Source organism: Bicyclus anynana, chromosome 4 (genome assembly GCF_947172395.1).
Source record: "Bicyclus anynana chromosome 4, ilBicAnyn1.1, whole genome shotgun sequence".
Lineage (NCBI taxonomy): Eukaryota > Metazoa > Arthropoda > Insecta > Lepidoptera > Nymphalidae > Bicyclus > Bicyclus anynana.
Genome location: NC_069086.1, coordinates 1,412,365 through 1,438,421, shown reverse-complemented (window position 1 = coordinate 1,438,421; position 26,057 = coordinate 1,412,365). Strand labels below are relative to the sequence as shown.

The window sequence follows — 26,057 nt, the reverse complement described above, 5'->3', positions numbered from 1 at the left end:
GACGCTTTACAGAAATCGGAACATCCTCAATGTTTACCTAACTACCTACCTAGCAGACAAACGTGACTTCGTCTGCCCCCGGCATATTTCTTAACGAACGTCTAGTAACTATAAACAACCTGCCTGCCAAGTTTCATGTTTCTGTATAAAGGTTTCGAGGTTTCGTGAGTAACCTTTCTCTTTTATATAGTTGGATTATTACTATGGGCTAAACAATGTTATATTCAATGAAATCATTGATTCTATTGCAAAGTTATAGCGACGCCACAGTTATTTTGTCGAATCTGGGTAGCGTCGCCGTTTGGATTCGTTAAATTTTCGCTGAGACAACGAAAACTATTCAATAATTATTTAGTAGAGAATTTAGGCTTTGTTGTGGTTAGCAGTGATGGAATATATATATTAACACGACGATAGTATTTCGAATGTCTTTAATTACTAGGCAGTTAACATTCACAATGAGAGGAATAAATAATACAATATGATCACAAAGGTTACGCGCGAGTCAAACGTATAGCTTCGAACGCACCGAGAACGAATGGTAGGGTAGGCATCAAATGTCGACTGACCGAGCGCGGAGCGCGTGACGTAAGACGGCCGCCGCGCCGCATACTACGGGTTTCACCCGAGTATGCGCGTGAATTAATTTAATGTGTGAAAAGTATATATAATAATTTGTGAGTGTGAAATTATGATTGTATGTAATGTAAGTGTGTATGTAAGTGTGAATGAATGTATTAAATAAATAAAAATAAATATATTTAATGAAATAAATATTTATAATGGAATGTTAATAATATTATAAATAAATAATGTGTGTAGCCTACATCACCCCCCTCCAGAGGCCGTGTCTACGGACGATAATAATCTGGGAACCGTACTCGTCTCCCTGAACGTGTGGTCCGTTGTGTGGTGTCTCCAGCTGCCTGATGTGCAGGGGGAGGATTTGGAGGTTTGGGTTGTGGAGGGTTTGAGAGATTAGGTTGTGGAGGGTTTGAGAGATTAGGTTGTGGAGGTTTGGTTGGATTTTGTTGGGGTGTGTCGTCAGACAGTATATAGGCTGGTTTAAGTCGGTCTATTGATACTGTGACGACTTTGCCCTTGACCATGATTTTGAAAACTTTGGCACTTCTCTGTACAACCTCGTGTGGACCTGTGTACGCTGGTTGCAGGGATCCACGTGTAGCGTCTTCTCTAATGAAAACATGACTACACGTGTCGAGTTCCTTGAACACGAAGGTTTTGCGAGTTTTGGAGTGGTGCTGAGTGGGAACTGGTTTTAGCTTCTCGGCAAAGGACTTTAAGCGTGCTGAGAAATCGGTTATATCGGTGGTGTACCCAGTTGTGGTATGACCGAAAAATTCTCCGGGTAATCGGAGTGGTTCACCGTATACCAGATCAGCTGATGACGCTTTGAGGTCTTCCTTTATAGCGCTCCTTATGCCAAGAAGTACCAGGGGTAGGGATTCGGTCCAATTTGAATCAGTGTGGCAAGTTATAGCTGCCTTCAGCTGTCGATGAAAGCGTTCAACTAAGCCGTTGCACTGTGGGTGGTATGCAGTTGTCCTGCGGTGTTCGAATCCAATGGATTTGGCTAACTGCTGGAAAAGTGCCGATTGGAATTGTGCTCCTCGATCCGTGACTATATCGGTAGGAACACCGTAACGCGAGACCCAACAAGAGATAAAGGCTTTGGCTACTGTCTCAGAGGTAATGTCGGTGATGGGGACAGCTTCCGGCCATCGCGTGAAGCGATCGACGACTGTCAAACAATACCGAAAACCATTTGAGTACGGCATTGGCCCGACAAGGTCTAAATGGGCATATTTGAATCGCGCCGAAGGTAAAGCAAGCGTACCTATAGGTGATGACACGTGTCGGCTTACCTTCGTGCGCTGGCATGCCAAACATGCCTTAGCCCAGTCACGGCAGTTTTTCCGCATGAGTGGCCAAACGAAGCGTTGTGCAACGAGCTTAGCTGAGGCGTTAGGACCAGGATGGCTGAGAGAGTGGAGGCTGTTGAAGATTTGCCTACGACAGTTCTCTGGGACAAAAGGTCTGGGAGTCGGGGTGCTGACGTCGCAGTACATTTCAGTACGACTACCAGGTATTGTCATCTTGGTAAGGCGAAGGGATGTTTCGCTGTTGAGGTGTTGGACAAGCTCAGGGTCTGTGGTTTGGGACTTGGCAAGGACTTCGAGATCTACAGGCGTCTGCAACTCGTAAATACGGGAAAGTGTGTCGGCAACGACATTGTCTTTACCCGCGATGTGTTGAATGTCTGTAGTGAATTGCGAGATGAAGTCCAAGTGTCTATACTGACGTGGCGAGCAGTTACTTTTCCGCTCATGGAAAGCGTAACATAGCGGTTTGTGGTCAGTATAGATGGTGAAATCACTGGCCTCTAACATGTGACGAAAGTGTTTGATGCCTTCGTATATTGCAAGGAGCTCGCGATCGTATGGAGAGTATTTGACCTGCGAAGGGCTCAACTTACGTGAGAAAAATGCTAGAGGTTGCCAAGCTCCGTCCACGTGCTGTTGTAGGGCTGCTGCGATGACTTTATCGGAAGCGTCAGTGACGAGTCCCAGTTTAGCGTGAGATACCGGATGCGCTAATAGGGTTGCATCACACAGACTCTTCTTGCAGTCCTCGAATGCTTGCAGAGATTCTCCTTCTATGATGACTGGGTGGGAAGCTTTAACAGATCCGGTCAGTAATGCGTTCAGAGGGGCTTGGATTTGGGCAGCGTTAGGCAGAAATCGCCTATAAAAATTAATCATGCCCAAGAATCGTCTAAGCTCTCTGACGGTTTTCGGGATGGTGATGTCCGCGATGGCCTTGACTTTGCTGTCTAAAGGTTTGGTGCCTTTGTCGGAAATTTGGTAGCCCAGGAATGTTACCTCAGGTGCACCGAAGACGCATTTCGCTGTGTTGATTAGTACGCCGTATTCCTGCATACGCGAGAACAGTTGGCGTAAATGGTCTACGTGCTCTTCCTGCGTCCTGGAGTATACCAAAAAATCGTCAAGGTAAGCGTAGCAAAAGTCAAGTCCACGGGTTAGCTCGTCGACGAATCTCTGAAATGTCTGACCTGCGTTCCTCAGCCCGAAGTTCATAAAAGGGAACTCGTATAACCCGAAGGGACATGAAATCGCTGTCTTAGGGATGTCCTCTTCAGCCACAGGGATCTGGTTGTAAGCCTTGACCAAATCTATAACAGAAAAGTATTTACAACCAGACAGACTTTGTGAAAAATCGTGTATGTGACGAATTGGATATTTATCTGGAATTGTCCTTGCGTTGAGTAGCCTATAATCTCCACAAGGACGCCAGCCGTTATCTTTTCTAGTCGCCAGATGGAGAGGTGATGACCACGGACTGTCAGATGGACGAGCGGTACCGTTCGCCAGCATCGCGTCAAACTCTTGTTTGGCTATTTTCAATTTATCTGGTGCCAGCCTTCGGGGTGAACACGACACTGGGGGGCCTGGTGTAGTACGAATGTGGTGTTGTGTACTGTGTTTTACTGTACCTGGTGTACCGGCGGGGCGGGTGATATCTGGAAATTCAGATAATATACTATGATATTTACTATTGCCGCCAGTCGATACCTTAACGCTCGTTACAAGTAAGTTGGGTGACGCAACACTAGCTGTATTACTTATATTGGTTAGGCTATCGATAAGTTTACGGTTACTGATGTCTACAATGAGTCGATAATGAGACAGAAAATCTACACCGATTATAGGTTTCGTGACGTCCGCGATTACAAATCGCCACGGAAAGTCGCGGCGTAGACCTATGTTTAGTGTTAATTGTATGTAACCGTAGGTATCGATAGCCGAACCGTTCGCCGCACACAACGAAAATGAAGTTTTATTACGTCGTTCGCGTAAGGCTTTTACTGGGTATACACAAATGTCACTACCGGTGTCCACTAAGTATTGCACTTTTGTGTCTTGGTCCGTAATAAATAAACGACCCGTTTTTGTCCGATGATCGTCGGCTGTTGTCACTGCTGGCCGCCGGTCGTTTTCCGTCGATGTCTTGAATTTACAAGGTGGTACACACTTGTTGGCGATTGATCCGAACTTGTGGTGGTACCAGCAATTCGTGAAGCGACTGTGCTTTGTAGCTGACCGTGTGGGTTGTGACTGGCTGCAGCTCCTTCTGCGGTTGCGTGTGTTGCGTTTGCTCAAAAATGTCTGTTCGTCTTCGCGGGCGGTTAACATGCTGACCAGCTTTGAGAGTTTGGCCAGTTGTTGTTTTAATATTTCGAAGTCGGTTGTCACAGCATTCACCTGTTGAGCTGGCGCTGCGATGTCGTTCAGGCGTTCGTCGAGTTTTGACATGGCGTCTAAAGTCCTCTTTAATGTCGCGTCACTGGGCTGGATGTCGGTGGGCTGGCGACAGTGTCGAATCGTCCTCAAGAAACTGCCCGACACCTTTTTCGTCTTCGGCCGCGACTGTGTGTTCGCCTGCGATCCCGTTGTGTCACTTTCACTGCTCATTTTGATTTTTCTTTAGGGTCACCAGTTTAGGCTTTGTTGTGGTTAGCAGTGATGGAATATATATATTAACACGACGATAGTATTTCGAATGTCTTTAATTACTAGGCAGTTAACATTCACAATGAGAGGAATAAATAATACAATATGATCACAAAGGTTACGCGCGAGTCAAACGTATAGCTTCGAACGCACCGAGAACGAATGGTAGGGTAGGCATCAAATGTCGACTGACCGAGCGCGGAGCGCGTGACGTAAGACGGCCGCCGCGCCGCATACTACGGGTTTCACCCGAGTATGCGCGTGAATTAATTTAATGTGTGAAAAGTATATATAATAATTTGTGAGTGTGAAATTATGATTGTATGTAATGTAAGTGTGTATGTAAGTGTGAATGAATGTATTAAATAAATAAAAATAAATATATTTAATGAAATAAATATTTATAATGGAATGTTAATAATATTATAAATAAATAATGTGTGTAGCCTACAGAGAAGACAATGTTTTTTGCTAATTGGGGACTACGTCAAAGGTGTTCTTAATTTAAATTGCCACGATATTAGGAAATCATATTCAAAAAATCTATTTCAATGTTATTTTAAATTACACTAACACAAAGACATTCATCATGAAAATCGAATCGAAAAACTCGTATAGGCATTTACACACGCGGTTATCAAGGAGAGTTAAGGCAATGACGTGGTAAAAGTCTTCAAATTCAAGTGGGGAAAATTACGATGTATATTTATTTCTAGCGGTCAAATATATTTTCTTGTAAGAAATTGTTGATCGCAACAAACTATCCTTGTTTCTTGCCTTTTATAATTCCTGTTTATCTACCTCTTTTCACTTACATCATTGGAAAATATATCAAGCATGTGGATTGACAGACATGTCAAGTTGTGTGCTCATCGGTCCGTACTCGATTATGTGAGCCCGTCAGCAATATTGATGACGTAATTCATGACGTCAAACGGGTTGACACGTTGGATTGGGTCTTCCGTGAACATGGAGTAGATTACAATGTATAGCGAGTGTGCGGCATAATTCAACATTTTGTCCATGACAACAATGTTACATTGTTGTAATATTTTTATTTTTTTAATTTGTTGTTTCGTTTCATTATTTAACATTGTATTATATAGTAAAGAACTCAGAGGATGCTCCCCTTTCCGAAAAAGACGTTGTAGGGAGTTTTGTGGGATTTGGATGGTGTTGTCTCTTGGATTCATAAATAAATAACACCTGTCTCTATTCGATGTATTGTTTTTTTTTTATTTTGAAAATATGAAATACTATATTGTTCTTAATTGGTAACAGAACCAGCTGCCGTATTCACTATTTTGGTATTTATAATCAACCTAATAAAAATGAACATTAAATCAATTGAGAAAAAGAATGTCATTTACAAGTGTGATATCCACTAGTAAGCACTGGATGACATTTGTTAAATAGAATCTGAATTTCATATAATTTTCAAGTAGCATACGTCAAAGATTAGCCTGCATACCTTTTGGATGTCAACCAAAGTAATCCCAACTGCGTAAGAAACGTCGTCAAATCCCAAATATATCTGAACAATCTTTTAAATGTGCTTTCCTTTCAGTGGATGAAACAAAGCTAGCACTACCAGTGTTGGTGTACATACATGGAGACAGTTACTCGCTGAGTTCTGGCAACCCTTATGATGGTGCCGTGCTGGCTGGCTACACGGACCTCATCGTGGTCACTCTCAACTACAGGCTTGGAGTACTAGGTTAGTGATGTGAAAAAAATTATATTTCACTAGCAGAACCAAACGGTTTCACCCGCGTAGCTGCCGTTCCCGTTGAAATTAGAGGATATAATTTAGCCTATAGCACTCGGGGATAGTGTAGCGTAAAACAGTGAAAGAATTTTTCAAATCGGTTTTGTAGTTTCGGAGCCTTTTCAATGCTAACAATCAAATCTTTCCTCTTTATTATATTAGTATAGGTCATCATCTTTGGAAGCATCAATAAGTCTATGGTTAAGAAGCCAGATTTACGCCGCGAGATCATGGGTTCTATAGCTTGTCAAATTCGTTCGTAAAACTCACGATAGCCCGCGCGAGCCAGGCGGGGGGTAGCGATGCCCCGCTCGCACGTTTTCATACCAGTCCTTCCCTCTGCTTTTCGCGCGCTCGACTTCACACCCACGCATTACTTTCCCACCGTCGCCCGCATTTTCGCAACTCGAATATTATAAAAACGATTGACGTGAAATTTACCTAACAAAGTGGCAGAAATAAGCACGGCGATAGAAAGGAGTAGGGTAGGGGTAAGGCAGGAATAGGGTAGGGTAGGTTCAGGCGATGAGTCGGAACACCGTGGGGTTTTAGTCGGTTGAAGTCCGACACAACCTTTTTGCCTCCCCGTATCCATGAGGATGTCCCCACGTTAAAATAAAAGGTAGGGTAGGAGTAGGGTAGGTGTAGAGTAGGATAGGGTAGGGTAGGAACAAGGTAGGGGTATGGTGGGGTAGAAAAGGGGAAGAAGTGCACAAAAGTCAAAGCGAAGCTCGACCGGGTCCGCTAGTTATATTATAAATCTGATCGTATTAAGCAAAGCCAAGAGCACAAGCGAGTAAGTCTATAAAAGGCTCCGCGACCAGCACTAATGAGCTTGTTACGTTTGCCAAGAAATTATCTTAATTAAGCCAATTGGGAATACTTCATTCAAAGCGAGTTTATTTCGTTTTGCGGAGACAAATTCAGACATTTGTTTAATCGAGCCTGACACTTGAAATAATTTAATAATACAGTTATTAGAGACGCTCAGAATAATGAGGCGGTGGAATACGATTATCAAAATTAAATGGGCCGTTTTGGGGCGTGGAATATTTTCCTTAGTCAATAAATTTTCATAATCTGCTCGAAATGTTGTTTTATGGTGCGATACAGATAAACTGAAATTACAAAATATATGCTTAATAATAAGTTTTATATTTTCTTATACCTTAAAGCAAGCATTTTGTATTTTTTTAATATGTATAACAAATAAAAATAACAAAGTTCCTGAAATACCGCGACCATACTTAAAAATAAAATAAGGCTAAACTGGTTCTATCTTCGTTTGTAGTCGGTAGTACACTTCTTGTCAAATATTTTGTTTCTAGGTCAACAAGATGAACTGTTTGTTTTGGATGCCCCTAAAAATTATACGGCATAAAACGGTTCTATATGTATATTGTTTTGTTTGCAATCACATTCACAGTTCTATGGCAAACATAGTACCTACTGTAATTTAATCATAACCAGATATAAGAAAAAGGCTTGACAAAATAAATATGAACAGTAAATAAGTGATCCTATGAGCCACGAAACTAGAACCTCTAGCGTTCTTACAAAAAAAAAATCTTGGAGCTGCTTTTTTGGTTGTTAGGATTATTCTGGTTATATAAATATCACAATTGCAAAAGTAAGTTCGTAAAGAATTCTAGTGATGCCTCAACAAACAGAAAGAAATTTAAAAATTCATATATCCACCACAAGGATGATTCCATTTTTGCATTTTGAGATATGATACACTTGAAATAGCATAAGTTAGCGTACAATTTTTACTTCCACCAAGAATATACAGTCAATTTTTTTATTCTTCCCAACTCTTCGCAATTTATTCACTCCCATTTTTATATTGAAATCCAATTGCTGGGAATTTTGAAAGCAGCCTTTGAAGCATCTGAACAAGTTATCCAAGCGCTATTATAAATGCAAATAGGGGTGAAATTGGAAGGCAAATGTATCCACGTTGATAAGGCATACGATTTGATCATCGATATACATTTTCACAGATTCAGATTACACTTTTTGAATATATATTTTTTAATTTTTATTCTTTGTCAAGTTAGCGATGTCTGACTGCGAACACACCTGATGTTAAATGATGATGCAGTCAAAATGGAAGCGGGCTAACTTGGGAGAGGAACACGAAAGATCTACCCCTATTGTCTCATATGTAAGAAATTTTGATAGACGCATTTTTAGTGTACGCTTTGTTCAAACCAAAAAGGAAGGTTCCTTTTTGGTTTGAACAAAGCGTACACTAAAAAGGAACAATTTTCATTAAGGAGAAATTATTTTAGTCCGTGCAAAAAGGATAGAAGGATATGCTTCGCAAGTCAGTAGAGATTTTTCCGCTTTCCGTAGTTAAAAGACTGCAACTTGCAATTGATGATAATAAAACTATCATTAAGTTAAAAAGAGCATTTAAGTTTACTGTCGGTTTATTGTTACACCAGTAATAGACTCACTAAAAACAGGCAAACATAATGTTTCAAAAGTATAAGTAAATTTATATTTGTAACCAATAGGATTTTGGTTTGAATTTAATTTATGAATGTATCTTGGGTTTTCATATCAAAGGGCATACTCAACTAAGATATATTTCACTCGGCTTCTTGCCGTGAAATGAGATGGCCATTCAGCGTTGTACTGCAAGTGAATCCAATGTTGCTTGTGATTCAATAAATAAATCGAAGGTTTTCCAAATTAAGTTTAGTAGATCCGCTGGTTTTCAACTCGCATTTTGAAGAATCAATGCGTCAGCTTTTATTCGTATCTTCAGTATGAAGACCTAAGTAGAAAACTTCGTGAAATATTCTCTATTTCTGGATAAAACATTTTTCTTTATTGACCGTATCTAAAGAGGGCTATTTTACTTGAGTTAAATTACAGTTATATTACTGTGTTAGTGAGCATTTTAAAAAATGTTTTTGATGAAATACAAATGTAACATTCTAAAAGATTTGTGTAACTTCCTAAAGTTCGTACGAGTAATATAGACAGAGAACATTTACTGAACGTTTCAGGAGAGTCCTATATTTTTTAAAAGGACAAAAAGACATTCAAATCCTATATATATTATTATCCAAATCCTATATCCTATATATATATTTATATAGACATATCCAACTATGTCTTGGTTTTTTCTTATATCTTTAATCTACATACATACCTACGTAGGTATGGATCCATTGCTATATAGATATCTCTACTACCTACTAGAACTTCCCTTGGTAATTATCGCCATGCATACAATATCTGTCGCAGTCACTGTGTTTTTTTAAGTTTGGTAGGTTTTATATTTGCCTATAAAATTACAAACCGTTAACTCCGGTGCTTCAATAAACTTTACCAAAGTAAGCTTAATATTTTATATCACGACTCGAATTCAGGACCTCGAGATCTGAATCCGCATAGGCTACTCACTGGCTCAGCGAGATAATTACAACACTGTATTGTAGAGCCGTACAAAAGCAATACTGTTGAAACAATATCATACTGTATTATAAATAAGTGGAATACGTACGTACGAGTAGTCTGTAAATTCTTGTCTAATTTAATATCCGAATCCTATACATAATAAAGTAGCCGAAGTAATATTTCCTCTCAACGCGTACTCGGGCCGAATACCAAATCGGATTTCGACGAAGTATTGGCAAGTGAAAAATTCGACCCCCTAACCTCATATTTTACGCAAACGCCCAAACCAAACTTGCAAACACATCGACGGGCTCTTGATATATCGAATGTACGGAATCAGCAATTTCCTTATACTTTTCTCAATATTCTTCATTAAGGGTACATTCAAACAAGACTGCTTAAAGCACTTACATAAATTTAGCTAAATGTCACAATTATATTAGTATACAGACTTTATTTGTTTGTTGGTCTATCTACAAAGATAATATTAATATTAGGATAAGTTAGCTTAAGTTCCATATTGTATTCTTTCTCAATAAAAAAAAAATTACATTAGAAAAAAAATTTAAAAAATAGAATATATAAGTTTAGCTAGTAAACTATTTCTGTAAACTGTAGAACGAATAGACACAATATACAATCAAAGGGGGTGGTTTTTTTTGCAAAATCTTCCAATGAAGGAACATTCTGCAAAAAAAAAACCCTTCGAATACCCTAAAAATTTGTAATTATCTAGTTATCATTAAAGACATACCGTCAAACGATTACTGCGATATCGTCGCACGAAGAACTATCAGTAGAAAGAAAGAAAGAAGCAAGAAGTATTAGTATTAGCTTGTATCTCTGACAAGTTATTGCATTACCATTAGTTAAGACCGCATTATTACTTAACATCAGCGTGCCTTGTGGCAGTTTTCAATGTTTTCATACTGTGACTATCGCGTAACCGTAAACGCGAATTTCTAAGGAATTGAAACAGCTGTCCAGTAGTGCCACTAGATAGCGCTGTTTCCATTCAACACTTCATTTTAGTTAAACAAGCAAAGCTCTGTAATCAACATTTAAAAAAGTTAATTTTACAGGTTTCCTGAATGCAAATCCATCGCCACACCTAAAAGCCAGGGTTGCCAACTACGGGTTAATGGATCAAATAGCGGCTTTGCACTGGGTTCAACAGAACATCGCTCTATTCGGAGGCGACCCTACCAACATCACCCTCATGGGGCACGGCTCTGGCGCTGCCTGTATCAACTTCTTGATGATATCACCAACTGTTATGCCAGGTCAGATGAATTCTAAATTAAAATTATTCATACAGTTAGATTAACGATGCTGGAATCAGATAAGTGATTCTACTCGTACAATAATTCTACAAAATTATGGTATCTGTATTTTTATATTTTTAGTCGGGTAATGAAGCTTATAGTCGTCTACAGTTAACTAACAGCGCTGAATTGAAGTTAAAATTTTCTTCAAACTTGTTATCATTATCATTATCAACCCATATTCGGCTCACTGAATATGGGTTATGCAATGCAGATTGGCAGACTTCACGCGCGCAGAGAATTAAGATATTCTCTGGTATGCCGGTTTCCTGACGATGTTTTTCCTTCACCGTTTGAGACACGTGATATTTAATTTCTTTAAATGTACACAACTGAAAAGCTGGAGGTGTATACCCCGGACCGGATTCGAACACACACCCTCCGGAATTGTAGGCAGAGGTCATATCCACTGGGCTATCACGGCTCTTGTAATATTATGGTAAAATAAATAAGGGGAATAACATCAGGACTTATAAAATAAACTAAGAAAATGATGTCGGTAATTATTCTTGATATACTTAAACATCTTCAAAACTAAAGCAAGGCAACCATGGTGTAAAATGTAGTAATGTCATAAATCTTATTATGAAATGTCATGTCAAAGTGCTTAGTTAAATTAAATCGGATACACATTAATATAATATGAGAATCTGATCTTATTTAGAAACTAATTATTCCATAGCAATTAACTCGAGTTGATTAATCTCGTACATTACGTTTGAACAAGAATAATACATTTACCGAACATGTGGAGGAGTGCTCCATCTACGTAATTAAGCGATGTAATCACATTGAATATGAAATCTTTCTTTAACCCAATCCCATTAATGGACTGAGTACGAAGTGATATTTTTGGGCAGCTTCTTGTTTGTTCGAGCTTGAGATAACCGATGCAAATTATAACTTCAGAATAATATTATATTATTCATAATGGCAAATGTAGATACAGCGCTATTACAGAGCCAAAATCTGACGTTTTAAAGTATTGAATTAAATGAAATAATTATGATGTTCAAACTAAAAATTCAATTATTTCAAACTAGCGGACGCCCGCGACTTCGTCCGCGTGGAAATTACTTTTTCACAAATCCCTCGGGATACATGACCGAGTTTGAAAGAGTAACAAACACTAATACCATCAAACTCATAAGGTTTTCGTAAATCTCGTGAATCCAAGGTTTTTTTCGGGATAAAAAGTATCATAGCCTATGTGCTAATCCAGAGTAAAATCTATTTCCATTCAAAATTTCAGCCGAATCAGTTCAGTAGTTGCGTAAGAAAGAGTAAGAAACATTCAAACATACATCCAAATATCCATACAAACTTTTGCGTTTATAATATTAGTAGGATAAGCTTAGTTTACAAGGACTTTTGAAATGTCAAGTTATGTCATGGTTTAATCGTGATATTTAAAGTCGAAAACTTAAAATTAAAGTTACGAAGGTTACAAACGCCTTGGTCCGAGAAGAGTTAAGAATTAGTGTTCACAAATTTAGCATATTGTGATCATTATTTCGATATTTTGTATACCTAATTTGATCAGCTAAAGTTCATTTCACACTAGCTGAAATATTTTTCGTACTAATAATTATATGTTTTATTCTGTTTACATTATTTTATCTTGAATCTTCTTTTTTTTGCAGGTCTATTCCACCGTGCCATACTATTATCAGGATCAGCTTTAAGCTCATGGGCTATAGTCGACGATCCGATATACTACTCTCTGAAACTGGCAAAACACATGAACTGCACTATACCAGAAGACCTCGCAAAAGACCACGAAGTTATAGTTGATTGTTTAAGAGACGCTACTATAGAAGAATTGTTATCGATAGACATATCCCCACCGAACTTTTTAACTGCATTCGGACCATCGGTAGATGGTGTTGTAATTAAGACAGATTTCGCCAAAGACTTTTTAACTGTACATTCAAGTTCAGACTTTCCTAGTTTCGGTCCTCTAAATAATATGAACCAAAATAACTTTCATATAAAAAGAAGTGACAGTGGGAGACGATTGTTTCAAAATAAGTACGACTTGTTGTTTGGTGTTGTGACTTGTGAAGCGCTTTGGAAGTTTTCGGCGCACGACGTCCAAAATGGAATTGAACCAGAGAAAAGAGATCGAATGCTTAGGTAAGCTGTAGAAGTATCAATATATATATATAGTATATATCAATATATATATAGTATCTTTCCTTAAGTAACTCTATAGTATCCCTTTATGTCTTGTTAAATATTTCACAGAACACACACACAAAACTAAATCGTATAAGAAGACGATACTTACTTTTGAGGCATTATCTACTTCTCTACCTTTTTATACTGTATACAAACTTTACATACGCAAACGTGTAGTTCAAACGACGGAAATGATTAGGTACTGCTTTAAAATTCAGATGCAAAATATTTACTTTAATAGGAGCGTGTTGAAATACTGTTTCAGTTAATATTAAAATTGGTGCAATTCAAACTCTATTAATTCACTTTTTTCTCTATTTTATATTTTTAAAGATTTATAATATTATGATGTCAATTGTATCTGCATATTTACATAATATTAAATACAATTTGATTACAATATTTACAAAATCAATATTGAAATTGTTCACACATAAAGCAAGGTAACACACAAGCACACCTCAGGTCGGCGAGGGTTTTCGGTCAAATAAGCATCAACTTTGGTAACCTGAGGCATAGAATAGTATATCATTAACAGGAACCCCATTTCTTATTTTATTTTCTGTTTGTTTCCGAAATTCGTTTCGAATTCAATCGACGCTAGACAATTGTATTAAATTTCCATGTATTTCTTTTCCGAGATGTGTTAAGGCAGTGTGATTCCCATAATTCATATTTTATCACATCTCGTAAAGCTAGAGGATAATAAAACAATGGGTGGGCCGATTGCCCGCACGATAATTCCGGGAGGATACTGCTCGCGTGTGACATAAACTGCTGATCGGAATAACGCGCGGTATTTATGATTTTATCTGCAGAAGTTGTTTGAAAAAGACTGAATAAAATAAACAGACTTACTTTTTACGTTTCGATTGAAATACATGGCTAATACTTTGTCGAAGTATGCCTGTTTAGGTGACATCTGGAGGTTTTATCCTTGCATGGCGCGGATTTTATTGACTGATGCTTATATACAATAATGGCCTCTTTGAAAGCAATAATGAGGTCTAAAATTGGACGCGCTTGCTTAGAAATTTACCTTGAAATTATAAGTAGAGTTTTTGGTGAATTACTATCGTAGACTTACTTTTGCGACAAATACGTTTCGATTGAAATACATGGCTAATACTTTGTCGAAGTATGCCTGTTTAGGTGACATCTGGAGTTTTTATCCTTGCATGACGTGGGTTTAAATACTTGTGTTTAAATACAATCTTGCCTCTTTGAAAGTAATAATGAGGTCTAAAATTGGATGCGCTAGCTAACAGAACCCATACTGCTAGGCGCAAGAAATAAGCATGACGATAGTAGTTCACCAAAAAACTCAACATATAATTTCAAGGTAAGAATGAAAAGTAAATTTCTAAATTTATATTTCTGGCGCCTAGCAGCATGGGTTCTGTTTTGAAGGGTCTAGTCACCGTTGTAATTATATTAGTATACACATTTGCAGGTGTGTGATAACACACATACCTGTGTGATAACATTATTATATACATATGCCGGCACCTGAGCCTTAATACCGTATTATACTACATAGCAATACACACGTTACACATAATCCTTCTGTTTCAGAACGTATGTGAGAAACTCCTACACGTACCACCTGAGTGAAATATTCTATACGATTGTCAACGAGTACACGGACTGGGAAAGAACGGTAGAGGTTTGTTTACTCATAAATAGAATTAAGCAGCTTAAACATTCCTGTAAATGGTGATTTTCTACTAAGAACACTGTACCCACTAAAATACGTATTAAAAAAAATAAAATACATAACCCGTACTAGTAAACTGACATACCCACTTATGTTAGGAGCATAGGCTAAAAAAATCAGTATTTTTTATAAAATAACGATAAAATAACGATTGTTTGACCTTTTTTATGAAAACTGACTACAATTTATGCCTTACGGAAACCAGTAATTCAGTCGAAGTTGGACCAAGCTTACCTAGATGATGCCTATTCTATATTGAATATGACATGAAAGGTAAGGATAAATCTTATTATCACAAACACATACGTCTTAGGCCGTGATACAACTACAACAGGCAATGTAAACTTAAATATTATGGATAATATTAACCAACATATGGAAAATATATTAGTCATTGCGTTACTAGGACACGCAGTAAAGGCAATGTCGTTTCTTTAAATAAGGAAGAGTTTAATTTATTTAGTCACAAGCAAATACCTACATACAACATTAAAAAAAAAACTGAAGTTAAAAAGAAAATATAAATTGTGGACGTATTACGTTTGCATACACGGGCCAAGTATTATTTGGATAATCGAATTCTTGATTAAGGTTTTCCATCTACCCGTTTTATAGGCTACATCGTTGCGTTTACGAGACTGTACATTTATCAAGGTGGGTAATTTTTTCACCAGACACGCTACAGGATCGATCCAATTTGTTATCACTTCTAAGTTTATATTGGCGCAGATCTTTATCAAGGCGTCAGGTGGTGGATTGCCGTTATTTATAACGGCTATCAACATTTATCTGCGTTGCTATTTAGACGTGGAGTAACTCGAGCTCCTGCTCAGATGGGTTTAGTAGATACGGTGCGGCGTTGAAAGAGTAATTGGGAATGTGATATTGGTTTTTTTATTATACAAAATGGATTACACCTGTCTTGATATGAGAAAACTTTGACGTTATATTATGTCACTGAACAAAAGTGGGGTACAATTACCCTGCCAAGCCGCATTGGAGTAGTATGGCGGGTTTAAGTTCATATCCCCTCTCTTAAAAGAAGGGGGCCCTTGCTCTGTATTGGGCTGATAAATTTGTCTCATAATAATGATGCCAGTTTAGTGTTGTAGCTTAAGTTTACCATATCTTCATTATAATTTAATTTTTCATTTGATAATAATCGTTGGGTTATGTATGGGCTAAGATGCATCGCGTGCAGTATCTTTTATTTTAACAATGCGTTATGCCTAGAATGTAACGATGTAGGTACTCGTAGGTACTAGTAGATATTGCAAGGCTAGGCTCAATCGGGTAATGGAAAAGTACTAAATAAAAATAAAGTTTAAAAACTATAACCCGACTACGTAAAAAGGGGTCTAAAAAGAACGAAACAAGAAAATATTTCAGATTGAAATAGTGAAATGCATAGGAACAAAAATGTTCATGGTACAGCAGTGGTCGCACCAAGGCGCGTTTGGAACCCTCGTAACTTTAATTTTAAGTTTTCGACTATTATTACCACCATTAGATTAAATTTAATTATGACATAAACCTGAACTTTCAAAAGTGCTTGTAAACTGAGCCTAATTGAAATAAATGAATTTTGAATTTTTGATTTTTTTTTGATGAACATTACAGAACCCAATAAACACGCGTGACGCGACCGTGTCAGCGCTGTCGGACGCTCAGTATGTGGCGCCACTCATGCAGAGCGGCGACTTGCTGAGCGGCGGGCCCAAGGCGACCAGCACTGATGAAGACGGCCCTGGCAGACCTACTAAGACGTTTTTTTACGTCTTTGATTATCAGACTAGAGACGGGTTCTATCCTCAGGTACATTTTTTTTTATTCTTTACAAGTTAGCCCTTGACTACAATCACTTGATGGTAAGGATGATGCAGTCTAAGATGGAAGCGGGCTAACTTGGTAGGAGGAGGATGAAAATCCACGCCCCTTTCGGTTTCTACACGACATCATACCGAAACGCTAAATCACTTGGCGGTACGTCTTTGTCGGTAGGGTGGTAACTAGCCACGGCGGAAGCCTCCAACCAGCCAGACCTGGAGCAATTAAGAAAATCTCAATCGGTCCAGCCGGGAATTGAACCCAGGACTTCCGTTTTGTAAATCCACCGCGCATACCACTGCGCCACGGAGGCCGTCAACCCTATTAACTGCGATTTTTTGCGAAACTTTCGGGCAAAGAATGATCTAGCAAACTATGTTTGTCTCCTCATGTGGCAACATTTTTAGTAAGAATTTTTTAAAGGTATTGTGATACTTGTTTTTCTCTTTTCAGTTAATTACGCATAAGCAGTCGGGTATTGTTTTTATAATAATCTTAATAATATTATAAACGCGAAACAACTATTGAGCTGAAATTTGAAATGAAAATAAATAATACCCCGGATTACCACATAGGCTACTTTTTATCCTGAAAAAATAATTGGTTCCCACGAGATTTGCGAAAAACTGAATTCCACGCGAACAAAGTCGCGGGTGTCCGCTAGTTTACAATATTTCGTCCTAATCCCACTCAAAAAACAAGTTTCAATTTGAAGCGTTAATAAAAGTTTATTTTCTTAATAATAAGGCGAGGAACATGCAAATAGGGAGTTGTTTTCAAGTTATGGGATAATTATGATCTCAAACCGGCGTTTAGTGTCGCGCAGCGGAGCGCTGAGGTGCTGTTAAATTCTGTAATTGACTGTTAACTTTTAATGTCTTATAATAAGGCAGGTGTAACGTAATATTAGGTTTTTGTTTGACGCAATTTAACAATATACTGGGTTCAGGTAAATGACGACAATGTTTATATAAACTCGTATTACAGGATTACGTTTCGTCAAAACATATTATAATTCTATTTTACAGAAATCTTTTTTTTTATGTTAGTGCTGTCTCAATCAATTATTAAGGCTAATTTTACTTTATTTACTGTGGTCCGAAACAGTGATCTAGTACTCTTATTGAACGGCGTAAGTTCTTGACCCAGGACCCATTTTCTGAAGTCGGGATGGTGTAAAAAACGGGGCGTAAGTCAGGAGATTTACAAACGCGCCTGCAAAAAATATCAAGAAAGTGTAAATAACTGCAAGTCTAAAACAAGAAAATGACTTTTCCATATGAAAATATATTTGCCGCACGCGTCCGTTTTGAGACTAATTAGGTTTCCAACTCACACGGTGTCACGTTGTAACAAGTTGCCACAATTTTTAATGAAGTTTTGAATCGAAATTTTTACATCTGTGCAAAAGTTTTACACGCTCTTTCGGATTTCATTAAAATTCGTAATAAACGATGCGTATGCTTATAACTAGTTTCTACCTACCTTGAAGTATACAGTAATTAGAAGCAAACCTAGTTAGTATGTTTTCCAAAATTATGCACAATTTTAAATTGCAAAGCAATTTTGGGAATAATAAATTGTATCACTATAACTATTTTATTTAATTATAGATTTTGATGGAAATATCTTGGCAACTTATAAAGTTTTTAAAAATAAATAAGAAATGATGTCCTCACTAACTTCGAAACTGTAATTATGATCTTTGCTCAGTAGGCATGACTTTCGCGAAAAGTACTTAGTTACCTATGATGAAGTAATGTTTAAATTTAATTTAAAACATTAATTTAGTTGTTCAATAATGAAACAGCTTCAGACAGATGGACTCGATAAACACCTACATTCATATTCATTTCTATTAAAATGTGAATAGAAAAACAAAATTAATATTATGAGGTTATCAGTTTTATATATGTTATAGGTTTATTTAACAGGCGGAAAAAATATCTCTCCACCGCTTTAACTCATAACAGTGCTAACGGTTTCCTGATGCTGTAAATTTTTATGGGCGACAGTAATCACCGGTCATCAGATAAATCGTATATATGTAGGCTTTAACAAAATGTATCACTAACTTTCCTATTTATTTACAGAGGATGGGAGCAGTCCACGGCGAAGAACTGCCATACGTATTCGGCGCACCGCTTGTGGGCGGTTTCGGCCATTTTCCCGAAAACTACACAAAGTTCGAGACGGCATTATCTGAGTCTATAATGCTCTTTGTGGCCAATTTCGCTAAGACCGGGTGAGTAAACACGGTTCATTCAGGATATTTGTATTTATCGATCCAACTTTGGCCTTATGACATCATTATTACGTTCTGGGTCATTTGAAGGTCGTATTGAGAAAATCTTTACGTTTGCCGTCTAACTAATCTTCTGTCGAAACTAATATTTTACGTGCGTTATATATGGTCCAGTGGTTAGCCTACGTGGTTTCGCTTCAAGAGGCTGAGTTTTTCTTTATTCTAAGATATTTTTAGTTAAAAACTCACATCCTGGAGTCGGGAAGTCGTTGGTCCCGGGCATTATCACTAATATCTGATAATGATCGTCAATTTACATAGTAACCCTGATCCCTGATGAAGCCGAACGTCCATTGGCTAATATGATGATGATGATGATGAGTTGATGACCAACCAACTCGCAACCTACTCCTGGCTCCCTCCTATGTAGTACGTAAATTATAAAAGTAATAAAAATTTATGTCAAACTTAATGACCCTGTTGATGTTACGATTGACAACTTTTGCGACGAAATCGTAGGTAGGTAGTAATAGGAAAGTTTGATTTCATACTATGAAAATGAAAAGCGGCATCTAGCAAAATATAAGTCCGTGGTATGTAAGTCCCGTCTCCATCGTGTTAAAAAATAATCTCCAATCTTGAGATTTTATTCCGCGGCTTAAGCGCTGCATTGTTTAGCAATCAAACAGTAAGGGAAAGGTAATACGCATAATTTCGCAATAACAACCGTCATTTGTTCGTAGCAATCCAAACGACAACGCTCGTCAAGAGGCTTTCCTCCCGGCGTCGAGGGAAAGGAACAAGCTGCGCGGCGTCATCTGGGAGGAATACGACTCGACGCACCAGAAGTATCTCGAAATAGGTCAGTGCACTTGAAAGGGTAGGAAAGATGTCGTGCCATAGAAAAATACTATTCTGTGGAGTTACAGTTTAGTGTTTATTCAGAAGGCATATAAAATTAACATGACAGCGATAAAAACGGTTATTGTGTTTTATGTCACACTCACTGGTAAGCTCTAAAGCCTTAACTAGTTTACAGACTTCAACTTTCAATATTTATATACTAGTATATATGTAATTAAATTTATTTAAATTCTTAGCATCACTTATAAATTAAAAGATTCTTAATGTGGTTTCCACTGGTATGTTACATTTAACATGTAGCAAAATTATTCAATTCATTGAAATCAGACGCAAGGATAAAATATCCTAATAAAATAGAACTTTACTAAACCAAAATCATAGATGTCCAATAATATTTAGTCAATCGAGTATTTCCTTGGTACTGTAGATTTCAAATTAAAATTATAAATCTTGTAGCGACCTTTCAAATCGCAAGTAGAATGTCAAGGGTCTGAAATAAGGTTACAAATAAATTTTATTCGATACCCAACTACATGATAAGCATACTGTGGTTATACTGTAGGAAGGGAATCGTGTCTTATCGCGCAAATGTTCGCTGCGGCTGAGGCCGATCTGCATTTTATTGATAACAGATTCTCTCCTAATGGTCTGAGATGAATCGCATTAACCTGGAAATGTTTCCTTTTTCGATGACATTCCTATTAGTTGGAAAGATTACAAGGGTTAAGGGCTGTTGACAGTATATAGCTATAAACGGGTTTAACGCAATAATGTTACAGGACTAGATAGTTCTGGAGGATTATCTAGTCCTGTAACAATGGAAGGACTGCCTCTTGTAAAATTAAGATTCCTTTTTACAAGAGGCAGTTTTCAAGAGAAGAGTTCCTTCTTCTTCTTGTTCTGCTTATAATAAGGACAGAGTTTCAGTCTACCATGCTACAACAAGGTGGCTTAGCATTTTATGGTCCATTCACTTTAAAGTCACTAAATAGTTATTGGAATGATTTCGGCCTCGCTCTGCGTAGTACAGGGTTAAGCATCACAAAATTTCCAAATTCGGATATTATTCTATATTTGTTTAAAATAACGCAAAGGATTTTAAAGCAGTTTTCATTTATAGTGATTTAATAGGAAGATTTAGATGTATTGTTTCTTTGTTTCCACAAATATGAAGTTAAGCGTTAGTTAGTATAAAACATAGTATAATGTAAACTGTGGCTTATTTCATATTTTGCTCGTTTCAAATCCAAATATAAACGGCATTGCGATCACATGCTGGTATGGTTTAAAATAGAGTCAGTATCCATATAATATATATTTCATAGCACACGGCATTTTACAATATCGCTAAATCGCTTAGCGGTCCGCTTTGTCAGTGGGTCGGAAAAATAGGTCACTTCACTCGAAAGGATACAAAAATATGTCATACCCAAGGAAAGTAGTCACTATTCGCTGACTCACAGTTTTATGGTCACACTAGTTTAAGTCATCGGCTTCGCTTGTGTACATTTTAAACCGATTTCAAAAAAAGGAGGAGGCTCACAATTCGACGTGTATGTTTTTTTAATATTTACGGTTTACGTCAATCTATACTAATATTATAAATGCGACAGTAACTCTGTCTGTCTGTCTGTTACCTTTTCACGGCTAAACGGCTGAACCGATCAAGATGAATTTTGGTATGATCGTAAATGTGACGTTGGAATAAAAATAGAAGGGGGTGAAATAGGGGTTTAAAGTTTGTATGGAAAGTCCTTCATTTTTAGAGTTACTCATTTAATTGTTCATCCTACTAATATTATAAACGCGAAAGTTTGTATGGATCTTTGTTACTCTTAAACGCCGAAACTACTAAACCGATTTCGTTGAAATTTGGAATAGAAATAGATATAACTCGGGTTTAACACATAAGTTACTTTTTATCTCGGAAAAGTCCATGGTTCCCGAGGGATTAGTGAAAAACTAAATTTCACGAAGACGAAGTCGCGGACGTCTGCTAGTATGCTATAAAAATAAAATACAGGACTTCCGTCTTGTAAATCCACCACGCATACAACTGCGTCACGGAGGCCATCAAAATAATGATATTTCACGTGCAAAAATTAAATACTACCTAGCGTACCTAACCTATCTCGACGGTTCTGAACTTGCTCGTTTGTAATTTGTATGCAAAGTTATGTTTCAGTGCGGCCACGCCATTAAAATGCTAATTTATTTTCAGAGGCAAAACGCTGACTATATTTTTATAAAAAAACACACGCACCCTTAAGGCGCGTACTCATTATCGAGCTCTAACTGTACCCCAACATATTCATTATCAACCCATATTCGACTCACTGCTAAGCTCGAGTCTCCTCTCAGAATGAGAGGGGGGTTACGCCTTAGTCCACCACGCTGGCCCAATGCGGATTGGCAGACTTCACATACACAGAGAATTAAGAAAATTCTCTGGTATGCAGGTTTCCTCACGATGTTTTCCTTCACCGTTTGAGACACGTGATATTTCATTTCTTAAAATGCACACAACTGAAAAGTTGGAGGTGCACCCCCGGGCCGGATTCGAACCCACACCCTCCGGCAGAAGTTATATTATTATGTCGAAACTTTATATTGTAGCCGAGGTTAATCACTGTCAGCTTTTACAGACTTGCAATAGTTACAGTTGGGTATGCTTGCCAATAAAAATACGCACCTTTTCACATTCACATTAGCACAGAGTCAAAGCAAAACGTCATGACATATTTATTACATGTTATCAATGATAATTTTGTACTATAGATAGGTTACGTCCCTACAAAATCACCCCTAAAAGTGATCCGAATTTAGTTACACCACTGAGCGCACACATGCACAATTTTGTCTTTAATTCCATTACATTTCTTTATATACAGTTTTTACACATCAAGAACACACAATTCGACATTGTAGACGATGTTTAGGTATTATTTGTTAAAAAAGCGACTAAATGAAATGAAGTCAATTTTCCACATTTGACCGCCTCAGTTTTGATGTGCTAGTGCCCCATCTCTAGTTTGGCAAGTTCGTTCGTAACACTCCTGATCGCGGGATGGGGAGCGTGTAGCGATGAATGAAAAACCTACCACTGATGCACCTCACTTCCCCGCACACCGATTTCACATCCGTCAGTCTTTCCCCCCGTAGCCCGCATATTATTGGAGTGTCATCAACGAACTTGCCAAGCTGTAGTAGACGAGCTATTATTTTCTAGATATAGCTTTAGGAATATTTACTATGCCATTTACTGTATTACCTGCTATAAAAAAGCTTATTGGATTTGTAAAAGTCACATGAATATTCAAGAGAGCTAATATTGTAATAGAGTAAATCGGAACACAATGACAGCTGACATTGTCAACTGTCATCTTGTTATGATTGACAAGGACAAGCATTGCCCACTCTTGGCCGACGGTTTGCGCTGTGCACAGCGTTCCAAGTAATATTAATTATTAGTGTGATATTAATAAAAAGTTAATAAGAAATAAAAGGATTTTATTATAAGAAAAGCCACAACAATACTAATTTATTACAAATAAAACGTTTTGGAAATGAGTTAAAAATAAAACAAGGAAACTAAACTTACCTACGAGTACTTCCGAAATTCGTAGGCGTGACGCTGTGACAAATATTTTACAACATGGCGGAAAACACAAGCAAAAACTTGCAAAGAAAATAAATACAAATGAGACAAAATGGTCGACCCATTTGTCTTATTTGTATTTATGTAGATTCCGAGGAACGTACGCAATAAAAGAGTTTCATTAGAAAAAAAATAACTCTTCCTATCCGGTTTTGTATAGTAGTTTCTCAATTTATTAGTTGGTATTTCTACAAAATGATGTTTTGATAATTTAAATTTGTACATAAATACGTCAAACACGTAATGTTTTAGGTACAATGTAGGTCGTTGGCTCAGAATATAGAATAACACGTTGGTTGTAAAGCCCGCAATTCCGTTTTCGTCAAAAACTTCGGGCGCTGCTCGTCGGATTACTTTGTTTCCTTACATCCGATTTTGATGATGAAAAGAATATAATATTTTTGTCAATTCCCTTAATCCAACAATGAAAGCCACATGCAATTAGTCGTATAGTTTCCGAGTTTAGCACACAGACAGATAAACAGAGAAGAATTAAAAAATTTGTTTATTGTGTTCTGCTCTTCTTTTCAATCTCCCTAATTTGATTTCCGGTATTTTTACCTGGAGGAACTACAAATAGCGTTTCGTTCGTATTCAAATTAATGTATTAGAATGGATACCCTATATGATTTAACTAGCGGAAGCTCACGACTTTATCCACGAGGAATTTCCCACGGGAACCATGGACTTTTCGTGATAAAAAGTAGCCTATGCGTTAATCCAGAGTATCTATTTTCAATCAAAATTTCAGCCAAATCACTTCACTAGCCGCATCGCAAAGGAGGAACAAACATACACACGAACTTTCGCCTTTATATAATTAGTGTGATAATTAAACGTATGGATACACCTTCTTAGTTGTAAATCAACTAATATTCTGTTGTTTACAGGTATGAAACCTCGAATGAAGAACCATTTCCGAGCACATCAGCTGTCCGTCTGGTTGCGCCTCGTACCGGAACTGCACCGCGCCGGCATGGAGGACGTCGCCGCGCGCCACAACCTGTTCAGAAATCACAACGAGCAAGATCTTTACGAAGGCATCGTCAGACCGGATCCATTGGCAAGGAACGCCGATAACGATCCGATAAGGCGAAACGGCACCGCCTATTCTGATACAGCCTTAACTACAGTCGATTCCATATTAGCGACGTGCGCTACCATGATCCCAAATAGAGACTTGCAGGCTATCAATACGACAGATAATACTCTAGCCAATTTGGAGGCCGCGGGCTATGCGGCGTATTCCACAGCGCTGAGTGTAACAATAGCTATCGGATGTTCGCTGCTCATATTAAACGTTCTCATATTCGCGGGAGTGTACTACCAGAGGGACAAGTCGAGGTCGCGCGGCAAACAGCAACGGTTCAACGAAAAACACTTCGAAACAATATCGGGGAAACACTCCCATTATCATATCGACCCGAACATCGCCCCCAGCTTAGTCGTGGACATCGAGCGGCAAAATAGAAAGAAAATGATGGACGCGAGCATTTCCAATTTGAACTTTAAGGGCCCGCTCGACGGTCCAAAATCGCCCAGCCCCACTTTGAGTATAGATAATATGATGTTGCCAAGTAAATTGGGCAGTCGAAATAGTAGTTTCAGGTTGCCAAACGCTAGCTATCCCCAAGTGGGTGGTTACGCAACGTTGCCTAAGAATTTGAACCAATTTAGTAATTCGCCGCCGATGCAGGACTTGAGGCAGAAGTATCCACCGAATGGGTCGGCAAATTCACCTGGCAGAGACGACGCTTCTAGAGCTCCCCACGCAACTCTCAGAAGAGGTAAATCTCTCCACCCTTCTAGTCTTCCGCAAGCGGCGATCGATGAAATGAGAGTGTGACGTTTGAACTAAATTGGACTTTTGTAAAATATCGTGAAGTGTAAATAAGTGTATGGGAATGTCTTTTTTTAGGGATGGACGTTATCGATTCTCTCAGTCGCAGTAAATACTGTTTTTAAATAAATTATCGAATGTAATTTCAATTGCATTTTCATTTATAACACTCATAAACTTTTTTTTTGAATTAACAAAATCATTAGAATGGAACACATGTGAAATAAAATATGTAAAACAAAAATTATAATAATTTATAGTTGTTACATACATACAGTACATATACATAATTCATTACTTTATCAGAATAAAAATATATTCTCCGGGGAACGGGAAATTGTAATAATTGATGAGCTTCTATACTAAGCGATATGAAAGCGTGGTCGGGTTTTGCAATTAACTTCATATTTATAACGCAATCCCTAATGGTTAATTTGCGCAAAGGATAAGAAAAATGGTTATTGCAAGGGCTAATCCCGACGGGGTTTTGGTAAATGCACACCACTTAATTGATAATACTTAGAATCCAGTGTTAAAGAACATAGAGCAATTAATGAGAAAATATACATTTTATTGAAAACTAGCTGACTCCGCGTGATTTCACCCGCGTGGTTAACGTTCCCGTAGGAATACGGGGATAATATATAGCCTATAGCCTTCCTCGA

General features: G+C 37.9%; 1 protein-coding gene across 2 annotated transcripts in view; it reads left to right on the top strand.

The window, feature by feature from the left end:
• Positions 1–25,541, top strand: part of LOC112044574 (neuroligin-4, Y-linked-like) — a 105,535-nt gene extending 79,994 nt beyond the window's left edge. The window contains exons 4-11 of one of the 2 annotated variants that reach the window (XM_024080445.2): positions 6,121–6,270; positions 10,818–11,018; positions 12,704–13,196; positions 14,817–14,901; positions 16,579–16,773; positions 18,879–19,030; positions 19,774–19,892; positions 24,443–25,541. In XM_024080445.2, coding sequence (XP_023936213.2) covers positions 6,121–6,270; positions 10,818–11,018; positions 12,704–13,196; positions 14,817–14,901; positions 16,579–16,773; positions 18,879–19,030; positions 19,774–19,892; positions 24,443–25,398 — 2,351 coding nt within the window. In that variant the 3' untranslated portion in view covers positions 25,399–25,541. Of the gene's footprint in view, positions 1–6,120; positions 6,271–10,817; positions 11,019–12,703; positions 13,197–14,816; positions 14,908–16,578; positions 16,774–18,878; positions 19,031–19,773; positions 19,893–24,442 lie in introns of both variants that reach the window. The other variant, XM_024080443.2, reaches the window with a different exon arrangement.
• The last annotated feature ends 516 nt before the right edge of the window (positions 25,542–26,057 follow it).